This window comes from Esox lucius, chromosome 17, assembly GCF_011004845.1.
Source record: "Esox lucius isolate fEsoLuc1 chromosome 17, fEsoLuc1.pri, whole genome shotgun sequence".
Taxonomy (NCBI): domain Eukaryota; kingdom Metazoa; phylum Chordata; class Actinopteri; order Esociformes; family Esocidae; genus Esox; species Esox lucius.
In genome coordinates, this window is record NC_047585.1 from 19,336,024 (window position 1) to 19,350,587 (window position 14,564).

General features: G+C 46.8%; 1 protein-coding gene across 1 annotated transcript; it reads right to left on the reverse strand.

Moving 5' to 3' along the window:
• Positions 1 to 9,889: 9,889 nt before the first annotated feature.
• On the reverse strand, positions 9,890 to 13,998 carry LOC117592909 (proline-rich protein 36-like). Its single transcript, XM_034287209.1, has 6 exons — positions 13,937 to 13,998; positions 13,128 to 13,307; positions 12,856 to 12,980; positions 11,782 to 11,898; positions 10,439 to 10,515; positions 9,890 to 10,177 (listed from the first exon to the last, which is right to left on the reverse strand). Exons 1-6 carry the CDS (start codon positions 13,996 to 13,998, stop codon positions 9,890 to 9,892), a joined length of 849 nt encoding a protein of 282 aa, XP_034143100.1.
• Between the last annotated feature and the right edge of the window lie 566 nt (positions 13,999 to 14,564).

The following is a 14,564-nucleotide window of genomic DNA, read 5'->3' on the forward strand; positions in this document are numbered from 1 at the left end:
CAAAGAAAATGTTTGTGAAGTAAATATTGATTCCCCCTATCAAAAAACAATATATCATTTCAGGACCCCTTCCCTCCTCCCCTAGAAGTAACCCTCCTACTCAACATCATAAAAAATGATCACCAATGAGCCTCCCTTCTGTTGGACTTGTGTAGGAGGAAGGTCCCTCTGGCCGAAGACATTGAGGACAACTTTGTAGGCATCAGGAGACCAGAAGAAGACTTGTACTGTGGGCTGTGGAGTCTGTTTCGACTGTCCAGACCTCAACGACCTGTGTGACTGGAGCTCAGAGGAAAACGGGTTGAGACGACTGGAGTGGAGCTCAGTGGAAAACGGGTTGAGATGACTGGAGTGGAGCTCAGAGGAAAACGGGTTGAGATGACTGGAGTGGAGCTCAGAGGAAAACGGGTTGAGATGACTGGAGTGGAGCTCAGAGAAAAAACGAATTGAGACAACTGGAGTGGAGCTCGGAGGAAAACGAATTGGGACGACTGGAGTGGAGCTTGGAGAAAAACGGATTTCAGCAAGAGAATATATATATTTTATATTTTTAAATATAATTTACTGTTACGGCAAGACTACAGGTTCCCCCAACACAATTTATTTTTTTGGTTCAGAAAATAAATGGTAATGACCTATTGGCCTATAATTAATGAAAGTGAAAATCCATAGATTTCAAGTTGGAAAGATTTAGTGAAGATGCTGCATTAAATTAATTTCACACATTTTCACACAACAGGCACCAAACTCTTGATAACCGGCTGAAAATGTCTTCTTACTGCTGGTTACTAATAAGTATTATTACTCCATTTCATCTGGTGAGTCGAACTGTTACTGTTCTCAGATTTTCTTTGACATATATAAAGATATTACATTTAAATACAAATAATAATAATTGTAAGGATCGATATAAAGGTCTTCCTACATTAAATTAAGATCAGAGAGCTGTGGGAGACTTTATTCAACATTTGAATTTAACTGTTTGAAGATTCTTGGAATATGCTAGTACAGTATATTCTGAAGTAATGGATATATTTTTGTTATACTTTTTTGTGATAGGCAGAATTCAAGGAATTCAGGCCTTTGTTAAAAAATCTACGTAATATTTGACATGCAAATTTGTATTATATATGACATTATGTGAAGTAACAGAGGATAGACCAGTCCAGATTTGTAACATATTATACATTTTGGTAGCACACTGTAATGTAGCCTAACATAAGGTAAGATATCTTACAATATCAGGTGTCACAGATATATTTATAAAATGTGACAAATTCCCCTGTGACCACGTTGCTGAATCTGACCTATCGCACTTTTAGCAAGGACTCTTTCCTCTGTATCTCATAATGTTGTCCAACAAAAAATTAAATGCCTGAAAAAACAGACCTTAAGAAGAACATGAAATGTAATTGTTCCAATTCACCTAGCTTCCACATGAAGAATAGATTGTACTCATTGCTCCTATAAGCAAAGATGTAAATTTCTACAACATGGCACTGCTTTTTAACTGCAACAATTCTGTTTGATGGAATCGCCAGTGTTGGGAAGATTTAAATATTTTCACTGTTCAATAAACAAAACAGTTTATGTTAATTATTAATTAAGTCCAAGGTTGATGCACGGACATCATTAAAACTACCAATGTCTTTATCGGTTGGCCAATAAACAAATGCAATTATAACTTTTGTGCAGATTTGTTTTTTAAAGGATGGAATTTCTATGAAGAACCATTCAATGTTATCAGATGCAAGTGCAATGCCCTCTCTTACAAGAATGTAATACTTTTATTAACAAAATGGACACACCTCCAACCATTCTTCATGTTCGACAATGGTGAACATGCATTATAAAGAGTCATATGATACAGCATTGTTATTTTGAGTTGATTTGATCAAATGAAGGGCATCGTGCCAGTTGCATCTGAATCTCTACCACCCACAACTGGTCCACACGCCCCCTCCCCATAGTCCACTCCCAGCACACCGCCTCTCTCTGTCATCTCAGCCTATCAATCAAAAATGTATTAAGTCCTGAGTCGGGCCGATCAAAGGCAGAATTCCTAGGAGCAGAGCAGATAAGGCCTATCTCATTAATATGTGCTTTACCATCGGAGAGGCCCGCACAGCTCACCACACCATGCCTGCCTGCCTCCCTTTGATATCTAATTATCCATCCGTTTCATTCTGTGCAGAAAGCAAGGGGAGAGGGCTACAGCACAGGGTCATACACTACAATATGGACACATGCATATCATTGGTACTGGGGAACACCAACGCAACGGTTCCATTTTGAACATCAAATTGTGCAGAGAATGGCACATACAAATGCAGAAGACATTGGAAAATCAGGTAAATGACAGAATTTTAATCCCACCCCAAGTCATGCTGTAAGACTGGGGAAAATGGATTTTGGAAGAGTTTTAAAGGTGTGGTATGATTAGCATTAACTTTAAATATGCATGTATAACCGACTAAGCTGTAGGAACAACTTCAACGCTGGTCTGATGAGCAGATGTTACTAAAGCAACGTGGTGGGAATTACTGTAGATACGACTGAAAACATACCACTAAACACATGACTTACAGGATATCATACCATTAAAGTGATAAAGGCCTGGAATACTCATTATTGGCCTTAAGGGATGGAATGTATCATTCCATAAGAGGGTAACACATAAGTACACCGGGGCAATTTCAAATTAAAATGAAGCCATAATTACAAGAAATTTGCCAAAATCATTATTTGTAGGTTCACATTATGCCAGTAGCATGAATTGTTTTAATTAATTATTGATTTACAGGTGTTTGCCATCTTCTTGGGGTAGCTAGACTGTGTGTCCTTAGAACTACATTGACATTTTCGCGCTTGGATGTTTGTTATATAAATTTCTAATGGATTTACATTAAAAAAGTCTAATGAAATGAAATAAATCATTTTTAAATCCCAAAGAAAATAATTATCTGTTCTAAAGCTACTTTAATATTTTTCTTTGTAGATTTGTGTTCTTTGTTTTTCTTTAAAACAGAAAATATTCAAGCATAAATTCATCTGTTTTTAATACATTTCATTGAATTTTAAGCCCATGAAAAGAGAAATAAATGCAGGGGGAAGCTGTTACTGGATTAAAAGTGGTCTTTGTAAACATTGTCACCCATTTTGACGCTCCTCCTTTACTCTTAAAGGAAGTCTCTTCATGACAGGAGCGCACATAGATGAAGGCCTCTTTAAAACAGGACATGAGTTGGGGAGGCAGGCTTTGGAGTCTTTGTGTGGCATGTGGGCTTGTATATTGTGGTCTGTTTTGTTCTTATAAATCCGGATTGGCGTGTTTGTCTTAAAGCACATTTTTTCACGATAAGGAAATAGAGGTTGAACCATCATGTCAAAATGTTGTTTCAGCTCTTTAGAAAAGTAATATTCCACCTGTTGTTGTGTACTGGTGTGTGTTTTGCTTTATGTTCGTTTCCTCACAGTATAGCCAAACTGGTAGACTTTGGAGGCAAGGCTGGTAATGTAAAATGCATCACCATAGATGGAAGATATGAGAGGAAGAAAAAAAACAACAAAGTAAAATAGAAGCTGAGAACATGGACACAGAAAGGATTGTTCAGAAAAAGGCTGACGGACCTTTCAACCGTATCTCTCAAAGATACTCTTACAGAAAACAGAGCCGAGAAGGAAAAATAATGGCTCGCCCATTCTCTCTCGTCAGTTACGCTTTCTTTAATTTCTCCAGTCTCTCTGTTGGCTCCCTCTAATTCATTTATTTTCTATCTTCAGTCCATCACTTTCTACTAAGATTACTCTACAAACATTACTATACATTAGCATCACTCTCTACTAACATCAATATATATTAGCATTATTTTCTACTAAAATCACTGTTCACATACAGTGGGTATAGAAAAGAATCACCCCCTGAGTTGGAAAAAGGATCACCCCCTTGTGTCAGTATTTTATTGAACCATCTTTGGCTTTAATTACAGCCTTTAGTCTGTTGGGATATGTCTCTACTAACTTTGCATATCTAGACGTTGTAATATTTGACCACTCTTCTTTGCAGAACTGCTCACGTTCAGTTAAATTTGATGGTGACCATTTGTGGACTGTTGTCTTCAAGTCATTCCACAGATTATTAATGGGGTTTAAGTCCGGGCGCTGACTAGGCCATGCAACGACATTCACCTTTTTTTCCTTCAACCACATTTTTGCTGTGTGCTTTGGGTCATTGTCATGTTGGAAGGTAAATCTTCTCCCCATTGACAACTTTCTGGCAGAGAACAGCAGATTTTCCTCAAGAATTTGACAGTATTTTGCCCCATGCATTTTTCCTTCTATCCTGACAAGTGCTCCAGTCCCTGCTGCAGAGAAACAACCCCATAACATGATATTACCACCTGCATGCTTTACTGTAGGAATTGTGTTATTTGGATGGTGAGCTGTACTGGATTTTCGCCAGACATATTGTTTGGCGTTGAGGCCAAATAATTAAATTTTAGTCTCATCTGACCATAACACCTTTTTCCACGTGGCCTTAGAATCTTCATGGTGCGTTTTGGCAAAGCTCAGTCATGACTGCATGTGGCCTTTCTTGAGGAGTGGCTTTTTTCTTGCACACCTCCCATACAAGCCACATTTGTGGAGAATTTGTGATATTGTTGTCACATGCACACAATGACCACTCTTTGTCATGAATTCCTGCAACTGCTTCAGAGTTGCTGTAGGCCTCATGGTAGCCTCTCTGACCAGTTTCCTCCTGGCTCTTTCATCCAGTTTAGAGCAACGTCCTGACCCAGGGAGGGTCTGTGTTGTTCCAAATACCTTCTACTTCTGAAATAATAGACTTCACTGTGCTTCTAGGCAGTGATAAAGCCTTTGATTTTTTTTGTATCCTTCTCCTGACTTGCCTAACTTTATCCCGGAGATCTTTTGACAATGCCTTGCCACCCATAGTTGATTGTTTTCATCAGTTGCACTACCAAGGACTGAATGCTTCAGGAAAAGCTTGTTTCATGCTGAGCTAATCAAAATGACCACAGCTGATCACAGCTGAAAGTCAATTGGCTTTATGTGCTATTGAGAAGGTGATTAACTACACCTGGTTGAATTTACAAGTCATTTTTAGGATGGGGGTGATTCTTTTTCCAACTCAGTGATTCGGTTTTTAAATAAAAATAAATAAATATCTGAAAAGTTGGTATTATGTCTTTCACTTGTTATAAGTTATAAGTTGTAAACACAGCTGAATAAAACAATTTTTTTTCCATTTTCATTTCAGGCTGCAAAGCAACAAAATGTGATTATTTTAAAGAGGGGTGAGTCTTTTCTATACCCACTGTATATTATGCTCTACCAACATAAATATGTATTTGCCTCACACTCTGCTAACATCAAGGTCTATTCGCATCACTCTCAACTAACATCATGGTCTATTTGCTTCACACTCTACTAACATCATGGTCTAATTGCATCACTCTCTACTAACATCATGATCTATTTGCCTCGCACTCTACTAACATCATGGTCTATTTGCCTCACACTCTACTAACATCATGGTCTATTTGCCTCACACTCTACTAACATCATGGTCTAATTGCATCACTCTCTACTAACATCATGGTCTATTTGCCTCGCACTCTACTAACATCATGGTCTATTTGCCTCACACTCTACTAACATCATGGTCTATTTGCCTCACACTCTACTAACATCATGGTCTATTTGCCTCACACTCTACTAACATCATGGTCTATTTGCCTCACACTCTACTAACATCATGGTCTATTTGCTTCACACTCTACTAACATCATGGTCTATTTGCCTCACACTCTACTAACATCATGGTCTATTTGCCTCACACTCTACTAACATCAATCTCTAATCGCATCACTCTCTGCTAACATATTTATATATTTGCATCACTCTCTGCTAACATCACAATCTAATATTATCATTCTCTACTTACATCACTTTCTACTAATATCACTGCCTACTAACATTACACTCTACTAACAACACTATTATCATCACTCTACTAACATCACTCTTTCCTAACATTACTCTCTACTAACATCACTTTCTTCTAACATTATTCTCTACTAACATCCCTCTCTAGTAACTATATAATCATCACTCCACTAACATCACTCTCTGCAAACATTTCTCTATACTAACATCACTCTCTACTAACATCATTATCTTCTAACATTCCTTTCTACAAACATCACTCTTTGCTAACATTCCTCTCTAACATAACACTACAAACATCACTCTCTGCTAACATTCCTCTCTAACATAACACTACAAACATCACTCCCTACTAACATCATTATCTTCTAACATTCCTTTCTACAAACATCACTCTCTGCTAACATTCCTCTCTAACATAACACTACAAACATCACTCTCGGCTAACATTCCTCTCTAACATAACACTACAAACATCACTCTCTGCTAACATTCCTCTCTAACATAACACTACAAACACCACTCTCTGCTAACATTCCTCTCTAACATAACACTACAAACACCACTCTCTGCTAACATTCCTCTCTAACATAACACTACAAACATCACTCTCTGCTAACATTCCTCTCTAACATAACACTACAAACATCACTCTCTGCTAACATTCCTCTCTAACATAACACTACAAACATCACTCTCTGCTAACATTCCTCTCTAACATAACACTACAAACATCACTCTCTGCTAACATTCCTCTCTAACATAACACTACAAACATCACTCTCTGCTAACAATACACTCTACTAACAATACGCCCTACTAACGTCACTATCGATTAGCATCACTCTCTACTAACATCCCTCTTAGAATCAGAAAGAGCTTTATTCCCATACAGGTTTCACACAAGAAATTTGTTCTGGTCCATTAGTGCAACAATTTATACAAAACAAATAAAAACAGTAGACAGTGTCAGCACTGGTAGGAACCCAAATGCAGACCGGGCAAGTGAGGTGCAACAAAACAAATTTATTGTGAGTGGGGAAGATTGGGGATGGAGAGGGGTTGATTCGAGGGCAGGAGCAGGTGCAGAGTAGTCGTGGGCAAGCAGGGGGGTCGGTACACAAGCTGGCAGCAGAGGTATAGGCAGGTAGCAGGCAGAGTAGTTGTGGACGGGCAGGAGGTCGATACACAAGCTGGCGGCAAAGGTACAGGCAGGGAGTAGGCAGAGTAGTCGTAGACAGGCAGGAGGTCAATACACAAGCTGGTGATGGTCGTCTGGTGGAATCCTGTAGTCACAGGAAAACAAGATAAGCACAGACAAAACAACAGAGCGTATAACTTGATATTGTTTGGCTGGGGCAACGTAGCACGTACAAATGTGGGTCCATGATCTGGCAGGAACAGGTTGTCAGAGCTCCTCAGAAATACAGCCGTTGATGAGTCAAGCAGGAACAGGTGCGTGATAGGTGATCGGGAACAGTTGGTGCCGGCTCTACTCCAAGGAGTGACGCCACGCCCCCTAAATCGTTACCCCGACAAACGGGAGAAACCAAAACAAGGAACCTCAAGGAAGGGAGGACGTGACAGTACCCCCCGCCGATGGACCACCCGGCGCACCAGGACAGTACGGGTTAAAGTCGCACAGTACCCTGGGGTCCAGGATCTGGCGCAGAGGCAACCAACACCGCTTCTCCGGCCAGTACCCCTCCCAGTCAACAAGGTACTGGTAGCCCCGCCCCCGCCGGCAGGCATCCAGGATCCGGCGCACCGTGTAGACGGGACCCCCACTGACCCACCGAGGGGGGAGCGGAAGAGGAGGAGGAGGCAGCAGAGGGCTGAGGAGGACCGGCTTCAAGCAGGACACGTGGAACGCAGGATGGACCCAGAGGGACCGGGGCAACTTGAGCCTAACCACCACAGGGTTGATGACCTTGTCTACCACAAAGGGACCGATGTATCTGGGGGACAATTTCATAGAGTCGGTCTTCAGAGGCAGATTCTTGGTGGATAGCCATACCTTATCACCCACGGCGTAGGCGGGTGCTGGGACACGGTGGCGGTTGGTGTGCCATTGATACTGACCCGCCGCAAGGAGAAGCGCCACCCGGGCCCTATGCCAGGTCGGGTGGCAGCAGCGTATGTGGTGCTGGACAGATGGAACAGTCAGGTCCTTCTCCTGGGAAGGAAACAGGGGTGGCTGGTAGCCACAGAGACACTGGAAGGGGGACATACCTGTGGCGGCAGTAGGAAGAGTGATGTAGGCGTATTCCACCCACGGCAACTAGGCTGCCCAGGTGGTCGGGTTGGATGAGACCAGACAACACAACGCGGTTTCCAGCTTCTGGTTCGCTCGTTCGGCTTGACCGTTGGTCTGGGGGCGGAACCCGGAAGACAGGCTGACCGTGGCTTCGATGGCAGTGCAGAAGACTTTCCAAACGGCCGAGGCGAACTGGGGGCCCCGATCGGTGAGTCCAGCGCCAGGTATGACCAGGGACGTTGAGGGAGGGGCAGGGGAAGCAGGAGGCCCGCACTGGGCCTGTTGGAGCCCTTGTTCCATGAACAGGTGGCAACGTACTACTGAGTGTCCCTCCCCATCGCCGTCTGAGGAAGGACATGGTCCGTGCCGTACCGGGGTGACATGTCAGCCGAGAGGCGTGTGCCCATTGTAGCACCGTCGGATGTATGGCGTCAGGACGAAGAGACGGTCAGGAAGACCGCTGCCCGGACCCGGGTCGTTCCGGAGGGCAGCCAGCACCTCCTCCTCCACCTTCCAAAGCACGGCCCTGATGATGCGTCCATTGGGCACAATGGTGTCGATTAGAGCACCGGCGTCCTGCCTTTCTTCAGTGAATGCGCGAGACAGAGCGTCAGGCTTCACATTCCGGGAGCCGGGCCTGTAGGACAACGTGAAATTAAAACGTTCAAAGAACAAGGCCCACCTGGCTTGACAGGAATTGAAGCGTTTTGCCGTTCTCACGTATTCCAGGTTTTTGGGGTCCGTCCATATCTCCAACCAATGCTGCCACTCCTTCAAGGCGAGTTTGATGGCGAGCAGCTCCTGATTGCCCACATCGTAATTGGCTTGGTGGTTGGGGGGCAGCCACACGCCTGTAGTTTCGGATGAAAAGTCTGTAAAAGTTGGTGAACCCCAAGAACCGCTGCAGTTGCTTCCTGGTATCAGGTCATGGTCACCCCAGGACTGCGTCAACTTTTTTCTTGTCCATCCTCACTTGTCCCTTCGACACGATGTATCCCAGAAAGGTGACGGTGCGGGCATGGAATTCGTACTTCTCTGCCTTGCAGAATACCTTGTTCTCCAGGAGTCGCTGGAGGACCTGCCGGACGTGCTGGATGTGTTCGGCAGGTGTTTTGGAGAATATCAGTATGTCGTCTAGGTAGACGAACACGAACCGCCCCAGCATATCTCCCAGCACATCATTGACCAGGCATTGAAACACAGCTGGCGCGTTGGTCAATCCAAAGGGCATAACCAGATATTCGAAGTGGCCTAGGGGGGTGTTGAACCCAGTCAACCATTCATCCCCCTATCTGATCCTGACCAAATGGTAGGCGTTACGCAGGTCAAATCTGGTGAATATCGCTGGTCCTGTGCGTAACCAGTGACAACAACCTGCCATCCAAGGTGGTTGCGTCAATGGCCTCCTCCAAACGGACAGTCAATAGCCCCAGCTGTTCCACCAGTGTGGCGTCGATGAAGCTGTCGTCAGCACCGGAATCGATCAGGGCCTAGGATGGCCGCCCCGCTTTCTTTCTCTCCTCCGTTCCCTGATCCGATTGTCACCCGCATGGCCAGGGCATTGGTGGCATCTAACCCCATGGTCTTGGGATACGAGAGGAGTTCGTCCTTCAGCTGTTCGCTGGGACCGTTGTTGAACCCCGCCTGTAACGCTTCTCAGTTTCATCCGTTTTCCTCCGCCAGTGTACGGAATTCAACCGCGTACTCCGCCACGCTGCGGACACCCTGGTGGAGCGCGAACAGCCGTTTGGAGGCATCCCGGCCACAGACCAGGTGGTCAAACACTTTTCTAATCTTGATCGTGAAGGCGCTGTAGCTCTGGGTGTACGGGCTCTGTCGTTCCCAGATGGCTGATGCCCATTTCAGCGCATCGCCTCGGAGTATACGAAGCGATGCGAGACCGCATTGCAACAGGAAGGAACGACAGAGTCCCATATCCCCATCGTATCTCTCGAGCGTGGGAACCCATGGTCAGCACAGGTAGGAACCCAAACGCAGACCGGACGAGTGAGGTGCAACAAAATGTATTTATTGTGAGTGGGGAAGATTGGGGATGGAGAGGGGTTGAGTCGAGGGCAGGAGCAGGTGCAGAGTAGTCGTGGGCAAGCAGGGGGGTCGGTACACAAGCTGGCAGCAGAGGTATAGGCAGGTAGCAGGCAGAGTAGTTGTGGACGGGCAGGAGGTCGATACACAAGCTGGCGGCAAAGGTACAGGCAGGGAGTAGGCAGAGTAGTCGTAGACAGGCAGGAGGTCAATACACAAGCTGGTGATGGTCGTCTGGTGGAATCCTGTAGTCACAGGAAAACAAGATAAGCACAGACAAAACAACAAGCGTATAACTGGAGATTGTTTGGCTGGGGCAATGTAGCACGTACGAATGTGGATCAACGATCCGGCAGGGATGGGTCGTCAGGGCTCCTCAGAAATACAGCCGGTGATGAGTCAAGCGGGAACAGGTGCGTGAAAGGCGATTGGGAACAGCTGGTGCCGGCTCTACTCCAAGGAGTGACGCCACGCCCCCTAAATCGTTCCCCCGACAACCGGGAGAAACCAAAACAAGGCACCGCGAGGGAGGGAGGACGTGACAGACAGAGCATAAAAAAAATAGACTCTAACTGTGATGTGGACCATGCTGTTAAGTCTCAATATGCTTTGACAAAGTTGAGTATGTGAAATAAAACTAAAGGGGCGTTATTATGGAGCACAATGATTATCATCCCTATTTTACAGGCACACTGGTTTTACTGTCTCCTGCCTGGAGTAGTTAGTTTACAGGCCTGAACTCACTGTAAAATCTGGATTAGATAACAAATGAAGGAGCGCTGACCCCCCTACACTCCTCCCAACCTAGCAGAAAACTTTTTGTGGAGAGGTGGGAATCCTCACCATAGAAGATTCATGCCTACTTGGGCAACCTCAGACCTCCCTAAATATAACTTCTTCCAGATACCTGGAGATTAGATTATGACCCTATTTAGACTACAAATATTTCTTGGTGAAAACAATTTCATTTCATGACATTTAAATAATATGTAAATATAATTTTCTATTCACACTAGCAATGAGTTACTCTCACTGCACTGTAATGAAAAACACATGCGAGGTCAGCACTTTGACCAGACCGCTGACCGGAAAGGTGTATGAACTCACTGACAATGTTGCTACCTGGAAACGAATGTGGTACTTTCTGCCCAAAAAGTGCTGTTGCTTGTGAATTGTTTTGGTACCAGTGTGAGAGGTTTTTAAGGAGGGAGAGCTTTTTTTCTTCTCACAAATGTGTTCCCCTTAATTTTTTTTGTTTTGGTTATGTTTAAATTTTTTGATGTTTTTATTAAAGGGAAACAACCCATGTCTGTGTCATTCCTTAGCGTTTTATTTGTTTACTTAACAAAAATAACTGACATCTTTTCGGACTCAAAACGGATTGCCATAGACATCCTGTATTTCTCCTCTCTTACTTTCCCCCTCTCCCTCTCCTCACTCTTCCTTTCTTTCTCTGGCTCACTCTCTCCCTCTGACATGTGGTTGTGAGGGTGCCTGAGGGTTTGAATAACTGTCTGGTGCCAGGCTGCTCAGCCCTAGGGCCTTGTGGGAGATGAAGTAGAGGTCAGTGAAGGAGGTGGGGGCAGGGGAAGGGGGGGGAGAGCAGAGATGTGGGGTGACCAGGAGGTCTGCGTGGCAGAGGGAGGAGAAGCACCGAGCACAATGATCCCACCAGCCAGACCGCTACCTGACCTTGATCACTCCATCAGCATTTCTGTCACGAAAGAACAAAAGAAAGAACGAAAGACCAAAAGAAAACAAGTAGGCTGGATAGCTTAGATAACAAACTAATTCCATAGAAAGAAAGCTAATTGCCTTGATAAAATAAAATAAAAAGTAAGTTTGTTCTGAAACCATGAATCCTCTGTGTGTAAAATATAACCAAAGTAGATTTTAGTAAAATAAACAGAAATCTCACAATGTCAGTAAGCCCGGAGCCATGTTCACTGTCTAGCTGTGAGACCACAGCCACGGTACAGCCAATGTAACTGTTGAGACCCACAGGCAGATGAAAGGGAAGTCACCCCACTGGGATGAGACCCTGGCGGGGGTAAGAGAAATGGAGGCTCCCTGGGTGGTTTTCCCTGGACCAAGGATCTGGTTGTGATTTTGTGTTGTGGACTGTAAGCTGTGGCGGTCTCCTCTTTTTTCCCAGAAAGCCTTAGGTAATGTGGCCGGGTGATGAAAGGGTCAGGGGAGGCTCCAGTTGTAGTGTCCTGAGGGGGAATCCTGCTGAGGGAGGGGGGTGAGGAGGGGATCCTGCTGAGGGAGGGGGTGAGGAGGAGACCCTGTCGAGGGAGGGGGTGAGGAGAAGACCCTGCTGAGGGAGGGGGGTGAGGAGGGGATCCTGCTGAGGGAGGGGGTGAGGAGGAGACCCTGCTGAGGGAGGGGGGTGAGGAGGAGACCCTGCTGAGGGAGGGGGGTGAGGAGGAGACCCTGCTGAGGGAGGGGGAGAGAGAAGGGGATCCTACTGAGCGAGGGGGGTGAGGAGGAGACCATGCTGAGGGAGGGGGGTGAGGAGGGGATCCTGCTGAGGGAGGGGGTGAGGAGGAGACCATGCTGAGGGAGGGGGGTGAGGAGGAGACCCTGCTGAGGGAGGGGGGTGAGGAAGGGATCCTGCTGAGGGAGGGGGGTGAGGAAGGGATCCTGCTGAGGCAGGGGGAGAGAGGAGGGGATCCTACTGAGCGAGGGGGGTGAGGAGGAGACCATGCTGAAGGAGGGGGAGAGAGAAGGGGATCCTACTGAGCGAGGGGGGTGAGGAGGAGACCATGCTGAGGGAGGGGGGTGAGGAGGGGATCCTGCTGAGGGAGGGGGGTGAGGAGGAGACCCTGCCGATGTAGTGGGGTGAGGAGGAGACCCTGCCGAGGGAGGAGTGAGGAGGAGACCCTGCTGAGGGAGGGGGGTGAGGAAGGGATCCTGCTGAGGGAGGGGGGTGAGGAAGGGATCCTGCTGAGGCAGGGGTAGAGAGGATGGGATCCTACTGAGCGAGGGGGGTGAGGAGGAGACCACGCTGAAGGAGGGGGGTGAGGAGGGGATCCTGCTGAGGGAGGGGGGTGAGGAGGAGACCCTGCTGAGGGAGGGGGAGAGAGAAGGGGATCCTACTGAGCGAGGGGGGTGAGGAGGAGACCATGCTGAGGGAGGGGGGTGAGGAGGGGATCCTGCTGAGGGAGGGGGGTGAGGAGGAGACCCTGCCGATGTAGTGGGGTGAGGAGGAGACCCTGCCGAGGGAGGAGTGAGGAGGAGACCCTGCTGAGGGAGGGGGGTGAGGAAGGGATCCTGCTGAGGGAGGGGGGTGAGGAAGGGATCCTGCTGAGGGAGGGGGGTGAGGAGGAGACCCTGCTGAGAGAGGGGGAGAGAGAAGGGGATCCTACTGAGCGAGGGGGGTGAGGAGGAGACCATGCTGAGGGAGGGGGTGAGGAGGGGATCCTGCTGAGGGAGGGGGGTGAGGAGGAGACCCTGCCGAGGTAGGGGGGTGAGGAGGAGACCCTGCCGAGGGAGGGGGGTGAGGAAGGGATCCTGCTTAATGAGGGGGGTGAGGAAGGGATCCTGCTGAGGGAGGGGGAGAGAGGAGGGGATCCTACTGAGCGAGGGGGGTGAGGAGGAGACCATGCTGAGGGAGGGGGGTGAGGAGGGGATCCTGCTGAGGGAGGGGGGTGAGGAGGATACCCAGCTGAGCGAGGGGGGTGAGGAGGAGACCACGCTGAGGAAGGGGGTGAGGAGGAGACCATGCTGAGGGAGGGGGGTGAGGAGGAGACCCTGCTGAGGGAGGTGGGTGAGGAGGGGACCCTGCTAAGGGCGGGGACCCTGCTGAGGGAGGGGGGTGAGGAGGAGATCGTGCTGGACCTTTACCCTTCCAAAATGAAAACAAACAAACACAGCAGTTCTCTGATTTAATCTGGCAGGCAAAATAGCCATCATCAGGCACACTAAAGAGAGCAGTATGCCTATTTGTTTTGATTGCATGCTTCCCAATCACAAAAAAAGTGCATAAATTATGACGCCATTTTGTGGTGAATGGGTTCCTTTTGTTCGGATTGTGGATAGATTTGGAAATAAATGATGGCGGAGTTTTAATATATGTGAAAATGCATATTCCAGCCAAACAATGCAAATACCTAATGACCCGGTCACCTTATGCAGAATGAAATAAACTGTGGGTACGGGTCCATCTGCCACACTTTATATGTTCGCTACTCATGTGCTGCTAGAGGATTCCTAAAGCTGATTTATCTTGTTGTGGTTTGGTAAATTTGATTAGGCACGTGATGAGAACAGTGAAATATACTATACATCT

What these genes read in the sequence shown, in the direction of transcription:
- LOC117592909 (XM_034287209.1), bottom strand. Translation starts at nt 13,998, where the DNA reads ATGGTCTCCTCCTCACCCCCTTCCTCAGCGTGGTCTCCTCCTCACCCC. An exon ending in CTCACTCCTCCCTCGGCAGG is followed by an intron (nt 12,981 to 13,127) that starts GTCTCCTCCTCA and finishes CCCCTCCTTCAG; the next exon opens with CATGGTCTCCTCCTCACCCC. An exon ending in CACCCCCCTCCCTCAGCAGG is followed by an intron (nt 11,899 to 12,855) that starts GTCTCCTCCTCA and finishes TCTGCCACGCAG; the next exon opens with ACCTCCTGGTCACCCCACAT.